The 13,704-nt window shown below is 60.8% G+C and overlaps 2 protein-coding genes across 5 annotated transcripts; both read left to right on the top strand.

Annotated features, from left to right (window-relative positions):
• Positions 1-5,189, top strand: PPM1J (protein phosphatase, Mg2+/Mn2+ dependent 1J). Of its 2 annotated transcripts, none has more exons than XM_054711556.1 (10): positions 1-352; positions 1,676-1,790; positions 2,278-2,565; positions 2,855-2,967; positions 3,214-3,298; positions 3,834-3,952; positions 4,161-4,224; positions 4,381-4,488; positions 4,589-4,684; positions 4,869-5,189. In XM_054711556.1, exons 1-10 carry the CDS (start codon positions 21-23, stop codon positions 4,965-4,967), a joined length of 1,419 nt encoding a protein of 472 aa, XP_054567531.1. In that variant the 5' UTR covers positions 1-20; the 3' UTR covers positions 4,968-5,189. The 2 variants fall into 2 exon arrangements, with proteins under 2 accessions (XP_054567531.1, XP_008145394.2); XM_008147172.3 differs by having other exon boundaries at positions 5-352; positions 4,589-4,740.
• A 2,845-nt stretch (positions 5,190-8,034) lies between these two features.
• Positions 8,035-13,657, top strand: RHOC (ras homolog family member C). Of its 3 annotated transcripts, none has more exons than XM_008147171.3 (5): positions 8,035-8,119; positions 11,101-11,264; positions 11,771-11,891; positions 12,200-12,330; positions 13,015-13,657. In XM_008147171.3, exons 2-5 carry the CDS (start codon positions 11,109-11,111, stop codon positions 13,186-13,188), a joined length of 582 nt encoding a protein of 193 aa, XP_008145393.1. In that variant the 5' UTR covers positions 8,035-8,119; positions 11,101-11,108; the 3' UTR covers positions 13,189-13,657. The 3 variants fall into 3 exon arrangements, with proteins under 3 accessions (XP_008145393.1, XP_054567972.1, XP_054567973.1); XM_054711997.1 differs by lacking the exon at positions 8,035-8,119 and adding an exon at positions 8,405-8,487; XM_054711998.1 differs by lacking the exon at positions 8,035-8,119 and adding an exon at positions 9,527-9,576.
• The last annotated feature ends 47 nt before the right edge of the window (positions 13,658-13,704 follow it).

The raw sequence follows: 13,704 nt of genomic DNA, 5'->3' as shown, positions 1-13,704 counted from the left end.
GGGCGGGGCCGGGCGGCAGCATGCTAAGCCGGGTGCGCTCAGCCGTGGCGCACCTGGTGAGCTCGGGGGGCGCCCCGCCCCCGGGCCCCAAGTCTCCGGACCAGCCCGAAGCGACCTCGCTGCTGCCCGCCGTCCCTCCGGAAGCGCCCCGGAGTCCCCCGGCGAAGGCTGGGAGCGGGAGCGCGAGCGCGGCGCCCGCCAAGACCGCGGAGGCTCGAGCGAGCTTCTCCCGACCGACCTTCCTGCAGCTGAGCCCGGGGGGGCTGCGTCGCGCCGACGACCACGCCGGCAGGGCTGTGCAGAGTCCCCCGGACACCGGCCGTCGCCTGCCCTGGAGCACGGGCTACGCCGAGTGAGCGTCCCTGGGGGCACCCTAATTAGGATGGGAGTCCCACCCCACCCCCTCCTCACCTCGGCATCCCGGGAGCTGGGGTGCGCCGACCCCATCCTCCCACCCCCGCCACGTTCGGTGCCAGCAGCCCCCTTTCCCCAGATCCCTTGCTATCGATGACCCTGGGCTGCGGGCCGCACCTCTCCCAGCCCCTCCTCCAGCCGGTGCCGCCTTCCGCGGGACCTCCCGGGTCCTGGGCTACCCTCGCCGCGCCTGGTTCTCTCCTGGAGCCCGGAGGTGGAGGACCCCGCGAAGGATGAATGGGCCCGTTCTCAGTCCGGCCCGGGTTTTAACGCCTAAGGGAGGAAAGGTTTCAAGGAGCGGAAGCCTCTTTGAATAGAGGCGATGGCGGCTGCGAAGACCCGCTCCCGGACTTCCCGACCCCCGCGCCCCAGTTCCCGGTCCCTCTTCTCGTTCCCCTCCCCCTCCACACCCAGAAATAGCCCGCGACACCTGGCGGCCGTGGCTTCCCCTGGGGCAGGGGGGGGGCGGCGCGCGGGGCAGCGGAGAGTCCCCTTTGGACGCCCCTCCGCGGGCGCACCGCGCGGGCCTGGCGGGGAGGTGGCCCCGGTGGGCGCGGCCCGCGGGCTCCCCGGGCTATGAGTCTATTTCATGCCTGCGCTGGGCGAGCGGAGCACTGAGGGCGAAGGGGGTGCTGCTGATCTCGCCGAGGGGGGTGGCAGGGGGACCCGTGGCCGCCCCGCCAGCTCGTTACCTTCCTATTTTGGAAGAGTTGATGGTCAGGTGGACTTCCACCCCTGCCCTATTTCAATTCCTCTTTCCGGATCGGGGCTGGAGCACTTCCTCCTTGCCAGAGCAGCCGAAACTTTCACTGGTGGTTTTAGGATGAGGGTGGGTGTGCCCATGAGGGTGGGGTGCTGTGGACCAGGCGCTAGAAGAATTGATTGGGTTTCAGGTGGGAAGTAGGGTCTTGACGGGCAGGGAAGTAAAACCTCATGCTCCCAACAGGCGTCCCCCCCCTCCTCCACCCCCCCCCCGCCCCAGCACCCTCAGGGATACCCCTTAGCCAGGGATGGGGACCTGAGGCAGACAGGTGCTGCTGCTGGCCTTCCTGTGAGGTGCTGGGGCCTGACACCCAGACAGAACTCCCTGTGCCTCGCCCTGCCTCCCTTCTCCTCCTCACTCTGGCCTGGATCCCAGGTGGCCTTGACCTTTCTCCGCTTGGCCAGCAGGCCAGAGAGTGTGTGTGTGTATGTCTAAGGTGGGGGTTATTCCAGGGCCTGGTCTGGTGTCCAACCTGATGTGGTCACTCTGGCCTGGCAGGGTCATCAACGCTGGCAAGAGCCGGCACAATGAGGACCAGGCGTGCTGTGAGGTGGTGTATGTGGAAGGTCGGAGGAGTGTCTCCGGGGCACCTAGGGAGCCTAGCCCCGGCCAGGTAAGCCCCCAACGCCCTGCCCAGCCTCCAGAGACAGGGTGGCACCTCTGCCCAGCCATTCTAGGCATCTGCTTTTAAATCTGAAACATGCCAAGACCTACCTCCTACCTCCCTAGCTTTCTGTCTTCTGGCTCAGAATCTTTATCTGGCATAGATTCTACCACGTCAGTATGAATGTAGTTTTCCACTTAAAATGTAGACGCACGCGCATTTATGGATGATCCGATTAATCACCAGTGCTTATTTTTGCATTGGTGATTAATTAACACATCCATAAATACGTGAGCATCCTCCGAGTTTGGCTTTTTTTGATGCTTGACTTTCTGATACAATCTAGGCCCTGGGTAAATGGGTGAGTAAATCTAACATTCTCTTATTACCAAGCTCCGACCTCCTCTCTCACGTGTGCGTGGATGCCCAGGGGCTTGCTCTTCTCCCTGCATAAAACACACGCACCCACCACTCATCTCTACTTTTCCTCCACCAGGGACTCTGCTTCTACTACTGGGGCCTGTTTGATGGGCATGCCGGGGGCGGAGCTGCTGAGATGGCCTCCCGGCTCCTGCATCGCCACATTCGGGAGCAGCTGAAGGACCTCGTGGAGATACTGCAGGACCCCTCGCCACCTCCCCTCTGCCTCCCGTCCACCCCGGGGACCCCGGGTTCCTCGGACCCCTCTCACTTGGTTGGTCCTCAGTCCTGCTGGCCTTCACAGAAGGAAGTGACCCATGAGAGCCTGGTAGTGGGGGCCATTGAGAATGCCTTCCAGCTCATGGTGAGTGGGTGGCCAGGGCCAAGGGCCTGCTAGGCAGATAGATACTCTGGTCAATTCTGTGTGGGAGTCAGGTGGCCTGGGGGGTGGGGGGGACCCTGAGGACCTACAATACCTTTGAAAGCCTCATCCTTGGGTCAGAGGGGAAGGAGAAGGGGGCGTTACACCCATGTCTTCCCTCCTGTCCTGCAGGGCAGCTTGGCTGGGCTGCTTTACTTGGGATGGAGGGGCGTGGCTGTAGGCCTGGAAGCGCTTCTTCATCCACCCCCTTTGACTCTTCCTCACGTGACAGGATGAGCAGATGGCCCAGGATCGGCATGGCCACCAAGTGGAGGGGGGCTGCTGTGCCCTGGTGGTGGTCTACTTGCTAGGCAAGGTGTACGTGGCCAATGCAGGTGACAGCAGGTAATGGGGGCCACACTCTTTGGGGTGGGGGAAACAGAAGAGAGTGAGGTGGTGGGTGTTAAAAATCAAAGATGGAGGAGGTCAGGAGGGATCACAGACAGAAGGAAGGGCCTGAAAGAGACATATGGGGAGGAAAGATAGGGGTGTGGATGCTAGGTCCCTATGGGGGAAGGCCTGGTCTTTCTGGAACTCTCCACTAGGGGGCGGAAGAGAGACAAGCCCCATACCTTTCCTTTCTCTGGGCAGAGCCATCATTGTCCGGAATGGTGAAATCATTCCAATGTCTCGGGAATTCACCCCGGAAACCGAGCGCCAGCGCCTTCAGCTGCTGGTGAGTATGCACTGAGCTCCTGACTCCCATTCTTTGTTGAGTCTTGTGCCTGTTGGTACCCTGCATCCTGAGGGCTCCCCCTCCCCCACCACACAGACAGCCCCTCACAGAGGAGTGCGGAGCCGAGCTGGTGGCTGGTGGAGGACGTAGCAGGAAGGAGCGTGGGCTGCTCCGTGCTCCCACGGTGGCCCCAGCTGAGGAAGGAAGTGGAGGCAGAGGTGGGGAGGGAACAGCACAGGCCCTGAGAGGCAGTATGGTTTAGAGCTTTAAGCCCTGGCCTTGGAGCTGGGATTGAGTCCTGGTTCCAGGGCTTTGCTAATTGAGTGACTTTGGACAATCCCCTTGACTTGTATCTGTAGTTCCTGCCTTAAGGGTTGCAGTAAATGAGTTAATACCAGTTCCTATTAGACAGTGTGTGGCTCTAGTAAGCTCCACTTACGGGTCTGCCACAATTAAGATCATTTAGACACCAGGCCATGCTGTAAGCCTAATGCCCTCTGGCCCTCTGCTCTTGTCTGGCCACTCCCGACCCCAGGGCTTCCTGAAACCAGAGCTGCTGGGTGGTGAATTCACCCACCTGGAGTTCCCCCGCAGAGTTCAGACCAAGGAGCTGGGCCAGAGGATGCTGTATCGGGACCAGAACATGACCGGCTGGTAACACTTCCCTCAGAGCTGGGCCAGTTCCCATGGCAACGCAACCAGTCCCTGGCCAACAGCAAGGTGGAAGCTGGAGGCTGGGCCAGGCTGGGAGCTGGTGGGCGGGGGATGTGGCCCTTCTTAGGGGTTTGTGTGAGGAGCGTGGCTCCTAGGGGAGAGGGGCTTTGATGCCTGGGTGATGCCTCCTCTACTCCCCCCTCCCCAGGGCCTACAAAAAGATCGAGCTGGAGGATCTCAGGTTTCCTCTGGTCTGTGGGGAGGGCAAAAAGGTAAACTCCACGGTAGAGGTGGGAGAGGGCCGGAGAACCCACCAGGAGTTGTCTAGGGCGGTGGAGGCTCTCCCTGAGGGCAGGGGTGGGAGGGGCCTGGTTTCAGAGTCCGGGAGACAGACGGTGTGGGCAGCACTCCTCCCTCCTTCTACTTAGGCTCGAGTGATGGCCACCATTGGGGTGACCCGGGGCTTAGGAGACCACAACCTCAAGGTCTGCAGTTCCAGCCTGCCCATCAAGCCCTTCCTCTCCTGCTTCCCAGAGGTGAGTGGTATGGGCGCCTCCTTACCCTCACCTTCCCTCTTCTGGGCTCGGGCCGGCTTTCGCCCCTGTGCCCTGTACCCGCACGCTCCTTCCCCACCAGGTTCAAGTGTATGACCTGACGCAGTATGAGCACTGCCCCGACGACGTGCTCGTGCTGGGGACGGACGGCCTGTGGGATGTCACCAGCGACTGTGAGGTAGCTGCCACGGTGGACAGGGTGCTGTCGACCTATGAGCCCAATGACCCCAGCAGGTAGGGGTTGCATGGGCAGTGAGGGGTGACAGTGGGGAAGGAAGGGGCCACGGGAAGCAATGAGGGCCTGTGTATCTGTCTCCCCACGGACATGCCGGTCCATGACTGTGCGCGTGTGCTCCTGGCAGGTACACAGCTCTGGCCCAAGCTCTGGTCCTAGGGGCCCGGGGCACCCCCCGGGACCGTGGCTGGCGTCTCCCCAACAACAAGCTGGGTTCCGGGGATGACATCTCTGTCTTCATCATCCCCTTGGGAGGGCCAGGCAGTTACTCCTGAGGGGTTCAGCCCCTGACCCTCCCACCGCCATCCCAGCCTCTCCATGCTTAATCCTCTCCCAACCCAAATTCTGAGCGTGTCCCTCCCCCTGACCTTCTTTAGTGGCAATTTAACTGAAGAAGGGGTGTCTCTTAGATCCAAAATCACAGCTACTGGCAAATAAACCAGATGGATAAAAATGTGTCTTAATTTCTTTGTGTAGAAATCGAAAGGTAACAAAAAGGTCCTTGGGCCGAAACCGGTTTGGCTCAGTGGATAGAGCGTCGGCCTGCGGACTGAAGGGTCCCAGGTTCGGTTCCAATCAAGGGCATGTACCTTGGTTGTGGGTACATCCCCAGTGGGGGTTGTGCGGGAGGCAGCTGATCGATGTTTCTCTCTCATGGATGTTTCTAACTCTCTATCCCTCTCCCTTCCTCTCTGTAAAAAAAAATCAATAAAATATATTTAAAAAAAAAAAGGTCCTTGGGATGGTAGAAAGTATACCAGAACGGTCCTGGTGTACAAGCATTTCATATTTGCCCCCTTATTTCTACCCCTACTGACACGGAAATGTATTGTTCCCCGTTTCTGTCTTCTGCCCTTTGCTCTTCCCACTCCGTGCACTCTCCTCCCTGCTGCGGCCTCATCCGCCCGCTGGTAGCATCCAAGTCAGCATTTCCAGCCCAGACCTCTCCTGAGCTTTAGACCCCCATGTCCCCCTCGTCTGCGGAACATGGAGGCATCCCCCAGGCACTGCAGCTCAACATGCCTCGGACTGAACTCACCACTTTCTCCGCACACATGTGCCTTCCGGCTCGTCCTCTCAGCCGCTCAAGTTGGAAACTGGTCTTGGACTTGGTCACCCTGGCTTCCGTCTCTTCCTCATTAAGCTAACCACTATTTCTGATTATATGTTTTAAAAACATTTCATATTTCTCCACTTATTTCTACCCCTGATGTCACTACCTTCGTTTTTTTTTTACTGCATTAGCTTCCTAACTCGTCTCCCATCCCTGTCTCCAGGCCACTCCCCTGTTTTCCCCTAATATACCCGGGACATAACAGACAGAGTGTCCTTTCTGCAGAGTGAATCTGAGTCGGCTATTCCCTTGAGAGAACATTTCCGTGGCTCCTTCCTGCCATTTAGAAGAACACTCAGTTCTTGAGGGTGGTGGCATACAAGGGCCTTCATGATCTGGCCACTGTTTCCTCCTCTAGCCTCACCACCCACCACCACCCCTCTCTTGGGGTTTCCTTTCCGTGACTGTGGGCCTGTGGTAGCTCCAACCATTTAAAATCTGCACATCGCCTTGAACACTTCACCTGTCCTTCAGGGCTGGGCGCCCCACAGCCCGTGCATGCCCCGTTACAGTGACTGCCTCCTTTTATTACTGTCTGTGTTAGGAGCTGGTATGAAGCAGCATTTAAGAGCCAGAGTTCTAGGGCCCTGCTGTTTGGGTTCTGGCGCCAGACCAACACTAGCTCAGTCACCTCAGTGAGCCTCGAGTTGCTTCTCAGTAAAATGGAGATAACAGTACTACCTCATAAGGCTGTTCGTGTATATAGAGCCAGGCCCATGCAGTAAGGGTTCAATAACTGTTAGTTATCTTTAAGCTGTCTGTATTCTGAATTTAGACTGTAAATTCTTAAAAAAAAATATATAAATATATATACATATATATATATATTGATATCAGAGAGGAAGGGAGAGGAGGAGAGAGCTAGAAACATCAATGATGAGATGTTTGCATGCCCTATATCAGGGATTGAGCCTGCAACCCAGGCACGTGCCCTTACTGGGAATCGAACCATGACCTCCTGGTTCACAGCTCTACGTTCAACCCCTGAGCCATGCAGGCCAGGCTAGACTGTAAGTGCTTTGAAGGCAGAGATTGATCTAACCTGAGCACACACATCTCCAAGTCCACACTCAAGGCCTGGGGACCAAAGTGCTCGGACCTCGGCTTCTTCATTTATTAAGTGTGGGTTGCACTTCGGATCTTAAAAGTCTCTATGGCTTCTAACATTCATTCACTCGGCAAGTAATCTGGTGAAACCCATTGTGCCCCACACACAGTGGGAAGGGACAGGTTGGAGGAGCATGGGGCCAGCAGGGAGACAGCACCTGCTTTGGAGCCGAACAGACCCAATGTCCGAATTCTTGCTGAATCACAGAGAAATAGCAAAAATCGAGGCAAGCCACTGGGCTTCTCTGAGCCTCAGTTTCTCGCAGGCAAAAGGGCGTGGGTATACTTAACCCAAAGATGTGTGGTGCGTAGGAGGGCGGAGCTATGTAGTGTGCCCAGCACAAGCTAATGAAACTCCTCACCTTCCACCCACCTCCTCAGCCACCTTTCAGGGAAGGACACACGCGTGTAGGTAAATACCCAACGCGTTCATCTCCCTGGCGGCACAGAAACCATACTCTTCGGGTGGGAGGGTGGGCTCCGAACTCCCAGCTGGGGACCTGGATTTCCTGGAGCGCCCTTGGATGGGTAGGGAGGGAGGAAGGTAGAAATTGGACTCATGCAAAGTCCAGGCGAGGGGGGAGGAAGGAAATCGTGAAGTGGACCGCTGGCCCGGGTCACAAAGATTCTGCAAAGTTCTCAAGACTGGGGGTGGGGGGTGGGGGTGACACTGGGCTGGACAGACTCGGCCAAGATCCTAGGAGCAGAGGGTGGGCCTCCCCGCACCCCCTCCTCCCGGAGGCCGCTCCCCCGGTCCCGCCTCCCGCGGGGTCCCAGGTGGTGCCGGCGCGGGTGGCTGGGCGGCCACGGGAGGGCAGCAGCGGCCCTCTCCCGGCCGCACCCCGAGCGCCTCGCAACTTTCCCGACGCCGGGCCGCCCCTAGGGGCCGGGAAGCGGGGCAGAGGGTCCTGGGGAGAGGGGCCGCCCCGCCCGCCGCCCACGCCTCCCAGCCCTAGCATCTCCTCCGACCCCGGCCACGGCGGCCCCAGGCCCGGACTCGGACCCGCGGAGCCCGGGCCCGCCCCTCCCCAGCCGGCCCGCCCCTCCCCTCCCCTCCCCTCCCCTCCCCGGGCGGCGCGGCGGAGGGCGGGGCGGGGCCCTCGGGTCAGTCTCTGCCTCGGGCACCGGCCGCGCAGCTGAAGGCGGCCGAGCGGAAGGTACCCTGGGCCGGGGGCTGGGGGTGCGGGCGTCCCTGGAGCTCGTCCCGGGAGAGCACTCTCCCCCCATCCGCTTGGCCGGAGCTCGGGGCGCCGGCTGGGGAGGGGGCCTGGGCCCGAGCGCCCGCCGCCTTCCCGCCCTTCGGACGCGGCGTCTGGGTGCGCGGGGGTCCGGCCGGCTCGGCCCTCCCGGGGCTGCGGCCAGGGCCCCGGGACCTGCCCCGCCGGGCCCCTCCCTCCTGGTGTCCGAGCCGGAGTCCCGTCCCTTCCCGTCCCGGCTTCCCGGAACCTGCCCCGCCGGGCGAGCGGACAACTTGGGTCTCCGCGGGAGAGGCCCAGCTCAGACCGGGCGGCCGAGGAGGACCTGGGTGCGGTGCGGTGCGGGTGCGGGTGCGGGCCCGGGCCGAGGCCGGTGGAAGTGGGATCTTCCCCAGGCGGGGCCGGGGAATGGCGGGAAGAGGGGCGGGGTGTGATCTGCGGGGGCTGCCACTGCTCTGCGGGGTCTGGACACCGCCCTAGACGGTTCCTGGAGCCGGCCCGGCCCGGCCCGGGGTGGGAGGCCGGGGGGAGCGGGAGGGACCCAGCTCCTGTGTGTGTGTGTGTGTGTGTGTGTGTGTGTGTGTGTGTAAGGATCTCCTTTCTCCCAGCCCTCGCCCTCCCCCTCCCCCTTCCCAACTCGGTCTGGGCTGGGAGACCCGCGGCCGAGTTCTGGCTGTAAAGTTGGGGAGATACCGGATTCCCCCCCTAGACCTCCGGGTGGTTGGCAGGGCCCGGCGGCCACGGGGCATCTGGAAATGGAGAGAGTGAGGACGGACGGACGGACGGGGTGGATGTCTGCCTTGTCCCAGGGGAGGCCCCAGGAGTTCCAGGCTCCATTCCTGGCCGGCTCGTGGCCCCCCTGAGGGTCTGTGCGGCAGTGTCTCTGGGCTGCTGCTCCTGGGGAGCTGTTGTCCTTGCCATCTTGGCCTTCGTCCTCAGAGTCCGGGCCCCGGCCCGGGCCGCTCTTCTGGCCCAACCAGAGCCTTTAGGGAAGGGCTCCAGGCCGCGTCCTGTGTGCCCCGGTCCCACTGCCGGTGCCACCGAAACTGCCCTGCTGAGGGAGGGCACGGGCACACGGAAGCCTGAGCAACTGGTGATCGCCCTCCACCCCTGTCCGGGCTGCCCCCCAGCCTGTTTCCACACCGCCGACCCATGGAACTCGTGGGAGGGGGCCGGGGGGAGTTGGTTACCTTTCCGAAGGATGGTCTCCGTTTTTTGGAGATCTGCCCCTCTTGCCTGTCTTTTGGGGTATCAGGGAGAGCCCCCTTCCAGGCGGAGAGAGTGTGGCAACTATAAATTCTCTCTCACTCCTATCTACTTCCCTCATCCCAGTTTGTGTGTGAAGCGGAGGGAGGCCACCCAGGACCCCGCTGTCCAAGATAACGAGCCTTGGGGCTGGAATATTCGCTTCCTACCAGGCAAGACCAAGGCAGGGGTGCGAGGCGGCGGTGTGTGGGGAGAAAAGGAGTTCAGCCCAGTTTGACAGGATGTGGGACAAAGAGAAAAAGCTAGGTTTTGGGCAGAGATCGGGTTACCATCTCCTTCTTTCTTAACTGCTCCCTGCCTGTTTGCTGCTGGGCCTGGCCCTCATTTGTCTCCCCTTCGGGGAGCTCCTCCCAGCCGCAGTTCCTACAGTCTGGACTCTCTCTTCCTCTAGGCCTACCCCCTGGGAAGTTCAGCGGCTGGAGGTCAGCTCCTCTCCCCTGAAGGGGGGGGGGGCGCCAGGAAGTGAGGCTCAGCTCAGGGGCAGGGGAGCTGGGAAGGTGTGATGAACTGTGCAGATGCTCGCTGGTGTGTGCTGGGGCGTGTGTGTGTGGGTGTGGGGGGGGGGGGACATGGAAACCCCAGGAAGCTGACTCCTCGCCCTGAGTCACAGGGAGGGGTGGGCAGGGCCTTGGGTGAACTGGCTGGACGGAGGGGAGGAAGGGGCTGCTCCGTGGAGCGGGCGGAGGTGACTCCCCGGTGGATTACTCTCCGCCACTCCGCCGCGGTGGATGTGTGGTTCCCGCGACAGTGTGGTCATTGTCCCCTGCCTGCGGCTCAGTGACCCAGTGTTGCTGCCAGGCCCGGGAGGAAGGGGGGAGGAGGGCGGGCTGCCCGAGTGTGGGCTGTGGGCACCGTGGGACTGAGCCTCCTTTGTGTGATGGGGCTTTGGGAACCGGGATGGGGTGGGCCGGGGACGCCTGCTGGCTGCTGCCCCTGCCCTCTGTCTGGGTGTCCCTCCCTCCGCTCTGTCCCACCTCGGGGATGGTACGGAGGCTCGATGGAGTCACACAGCCCTGCCTGGAGTGCCATCCCTGTCGTGACTGCTGAATGCGTGTTTGAGCCTCCCTTTCCTAACTTGTCAAACTAGGAAGCTCTCCATTTCCCTGCTAGGCTTCTGGGGACCGAGGGAGAGGACTTTTGTCACAATGCCCCCCCCCCCCCCCCCCCCGTTTCCCTTACCCACCTACCACCTGGTCGCCTGTGCTTCTGGCCCAGGCCCTTGGAGAGGAACCGCTCAATTTGTGGTCGGGTGGGCATGACTTGAGCTGGGTGCGGGACAGCGTGTTCTAGATTGTATCAGAATCCCGGTGACAAGTGAAGTCTGGCCCTTTGGACATGTCCCCGAGCACCCCTTCGAGGTGTCCAGGGCCCCACAGTGGGTGAGTGGATTCGGTCAGAACTCATGTTGTCTGGCTCCCACGTGGCTGGGTCTTCCACCTCCCACTTGTGTGTTCTAACCCTTGGGGGGGGGGGGTGACCTGTCCCTGACCCTGAGATAAGGAATTTCGAGCCCAGTTTCCCAAGCAGTTGGTTCTTGGCAAGAACATGCCTGAGCAAGCCCCTTGCCCTCCTTTTGCTGGATGCTTCGGCTTCCGGGGAGGTCTTGGGGGGCCCAGAGAAATGCTTTGGGACTTATTAGGCCTCTCCCCAAACCCGCACTGCCTCTCCCCTGCCAGCCCCAGCCATGGCTGCGATCCGAAAGAAGCTGGTGATTGTGGGCGACGGGGCCTGTGGGAAGACCTGCCTCCTCATCGTCTTCAGCAAGGACCAGTTCCCAGAGGTCTACGTGCCCACCGTCTTTGAGAACTACATCGCAGACATCGAGGTGGACGGCAAGCAGGTGAAGGAGCGCCCCTTCCCATGGCACCTGGGACCCCGCCCAGCACTGCACCCAGCGTGTCCTCCTTCAGCACCAGGGCCCCGCTGCCCTCTCCCTGCGGGCGCCAGTGACAGGAAGTGAAAGTGCAGACAGGAAATCCAGATGCACCTCCCGGCTCTCTCCACAGTGACCCTTCGCCTCTGAGCTTTAAGCTCCCCCAACTGCAAAATGGGGGTAACGATAAGGCCTCCTTCAAAGGGTTGTTGTGAGGATTCAATAAAACTGACGCTCACCATGGCCATTCATAAGCAGCACAAAGATTAAGCGCTGATGTCTCAGGATTTTAAAAAAAACCTCACCTAACTGGGGGTGGGTGACAGTGATCGCCACTGTTCCTGGCACGTAGCAGGTGCTCAGTGGGTGTTCGTGGAGCCTCAAGGATCAGTGGCTTCCGAGAGGACCTCTCGGTGACCGGGTGGGGTGTGGCTAGGGCCCTGGGGCTAGCTACTCACGGCCCTGTGTGTCAGGTGGAGCTGGCCCTGTGGGACACGGCTGGGCAGGAAGACTACGATCGCCTCCGGCCGCTTTCCTACCCAGACACTGATGTCATCCTCATGTGCTTCTCCATCGACAGCCCGGACAGCCTGGGTGAGGGCCTGGAGGGAGGGGGCCCAGAACCCTTTGCATCAACCAACCCGAGGTGGCTCTTGCCTTGGCTTACTTCCGCCATCCTCGGAGGCGGGGGCTGTGGGGAGGGGTGCAGAGGGCCCTTCGCTTCCTTCACTGTGGGAACGCTGGCCCTTAGGAGGGCTCAGGGGAGAGGTTTTGAGCTGTAAAAGGGACTGTCATGCTGAACACCCTCTAAGACTCTGCTGTGGGGAGACCAGCGGCTTCAGGGAGGGGGGCTTCCTAGTCTAAGTGGGGGCACCGACACCTGTTGGGTCTTGTCTGTGCAGAAAACATTCCTGAGAAGTGGACTCCGGAGGTGAAGCATTTCTGCCCCAACGTGCCCATCATCCTCGTGGGCAACAAGAAGGACCTGAGGCAGGACGAGCACACCCGGCGGGAGCTGGCCAAGATGAAGCAGGTGGGCGGGCGGCCAGGCTGTGCCCGAGCGAGCCTTCCGCCCTGTTAGAGGGGTGGTGGCACCTACCTCCCCGCCCCGGTGAGGGAGGACGAGGGGTAGCCATCAGAATGAAGTGACTTGTCCAAGGTCACTTGGCATTTTGGTTTAGTTGTCTGTGGTTGGGGCTATTAAGATGAATAAGAAAATAAACCCATTAAAAGTGGCTGAAAGAAAGGCCCAGAGGGAGGGAGCTGGCTCATCAGGGCACCTGGTAAACGGTTCTCCAGCCAGGATTCATTTATCAGAGAAAGCTGCCAGAATAAGGAGCATGGACTACCCTGAGGATAATTATGCCAGGGTTTTAAACGGGACAGATGTGGTCAGGTCTGTGTTAGGAACGCTGCTCTGGCAGCCACACAGCAGAGGTTGTAAGAAAGAGAGCAGGGAGGCAGGGAGGTCCGTTCGGAGGGGCTAGATACCTATTCAGGGAACAGAAGGATTTAGCGCGGGTCTGGGGCGGCAGAGAGAATTTTAACATAAACACCAGTCTTGGGTCGCTGGTCCTGCCGCTGCCCAGGGTGCTGGGCGTGGGTGCTGTGCGGATTAGGGCTGGAGGTGTTTCTTCTGGTTACTACACCTATGGGTGTGGTAGGGAGATGCACCTGCCACCAGCTTCCCTTGACTTCTCACCTCCCGTCCTCCCAGGAGCCTGTGCGATCTGAGGAAGGCCGGGACATGGCGAACAGGATCAGTGCCTTCGGCTACCTTGAGTGCTCAGCCAAGACCAAGGAGGGGGTGCGGGAGGTGTTCGAGATGGCCACTCGGGCTGGCCTCCAGGTCCGCAAGAACAAGCGCCGGAGGGGCTGCCCCATTCTCTGAGACCCCCAAGGCCTCTCCTCCATCCCCACCTCGAGTCCCTTCACAGGGGCGCAGGAACACCCCAAGCCCCATCCTCTTAGGGCTCCGTGCTGAAGGCTCCCTTTTCCAGTTCCCTCCAGCCCAGGACTGCATCGAGTCTCCCAAGGCCCCAGCCCCAGTGGTGGTGGCAGCGGCGGGGACAGGCCCGCCCTCCCTCACGGCACTCTGGGAGCCTAGCTGTGCCCCGCCCTCCCGGAGCAGAGTTCTGCTGCTGCCTGGGTCTAGGGTGGGGCTCCGGGTCCCTTTGGCCTCGCCCGGAGGATCATCACACCAGCACTTTATACACTCCTGGCTCACGTGTCTGGGGAAGGGGTTTGGAGGATGTAACCCAGAGTCCTGGGCCCTGGTATTTCTGCTTTGGGCAGGGGCCCTGTCTCTGGCTATACCTGCTGGGGGGCATGAATAAAAGGGCCACAGGCTTCAACATGTACATGGCAGCTTCCTGTCTTTCTCTCCTGGTCCCCGTGTTGGCCGTGA

Source organism: Eptesicus fuscus, chromosome 22 (genome assembly GCF_027574615.1).
Source record: "Eptesicus fuscus isolate TK198812 chromosome 22, DD_ASM_mEF_20220401, whole genome shotgun sequence".
Taxonomy (NCBI): domain Eukaryota; kingdom Metazoa; phylum Chordata; class Mammalia; order Chiroptera; family Vespertilionidae; genus Eptesicus; species Eptesicus fuscus.
This window is presented reverse-complemented; position numbering and strand designations above follow the sequence as displayed.

Bases quoted from the DNA above. Each gene is read 5' to 3' on its own strand.
- RHOC (XM_008147171.3), top strand. From the start codon at position 11,109: ATGGCTGCGATCCGAAAGAAGCTGGTGATTGTGGGCGACGGGGCCTGT. The intron at 11,265-11,770 runs GTGAAGGAGCGC...CCTGTGTGTCAG, and splicing joins TCGAGGTGGACGGCAAGCAG to GTGGAGCTGGCCCTGTGGGA. The intron at 12,331-13,014 runs GTGGGCGGGCGG...CCGTCCTCCCAG, and splicing joins AGCTGGCCAAGATGAAGCAG to GAGCCTGTGCGATCTGAGGA.
- PPM1J (XM_008147172.3), top strand. From the start codon at position 21: ATGCTAAGCCGGGTGCGCTCAGCCGTGGCGCACCTGGTGAGCTCGGGG. The intron at 3,299-3,833 runs GTGAGTATGCAC...TCCCGACCCCAG, and splicing joins GCCAGCGCCTTCAGCTGCTG to GGCTTCCTGAAACCAGAGCT. The intron at 3,953-4,160 runs GTAACACTTCCC...CCCCCTCCCCAG, and splicing joins GACCAGAACATGACCGGCTG to GGCCTACAAAAAGATCGAGC.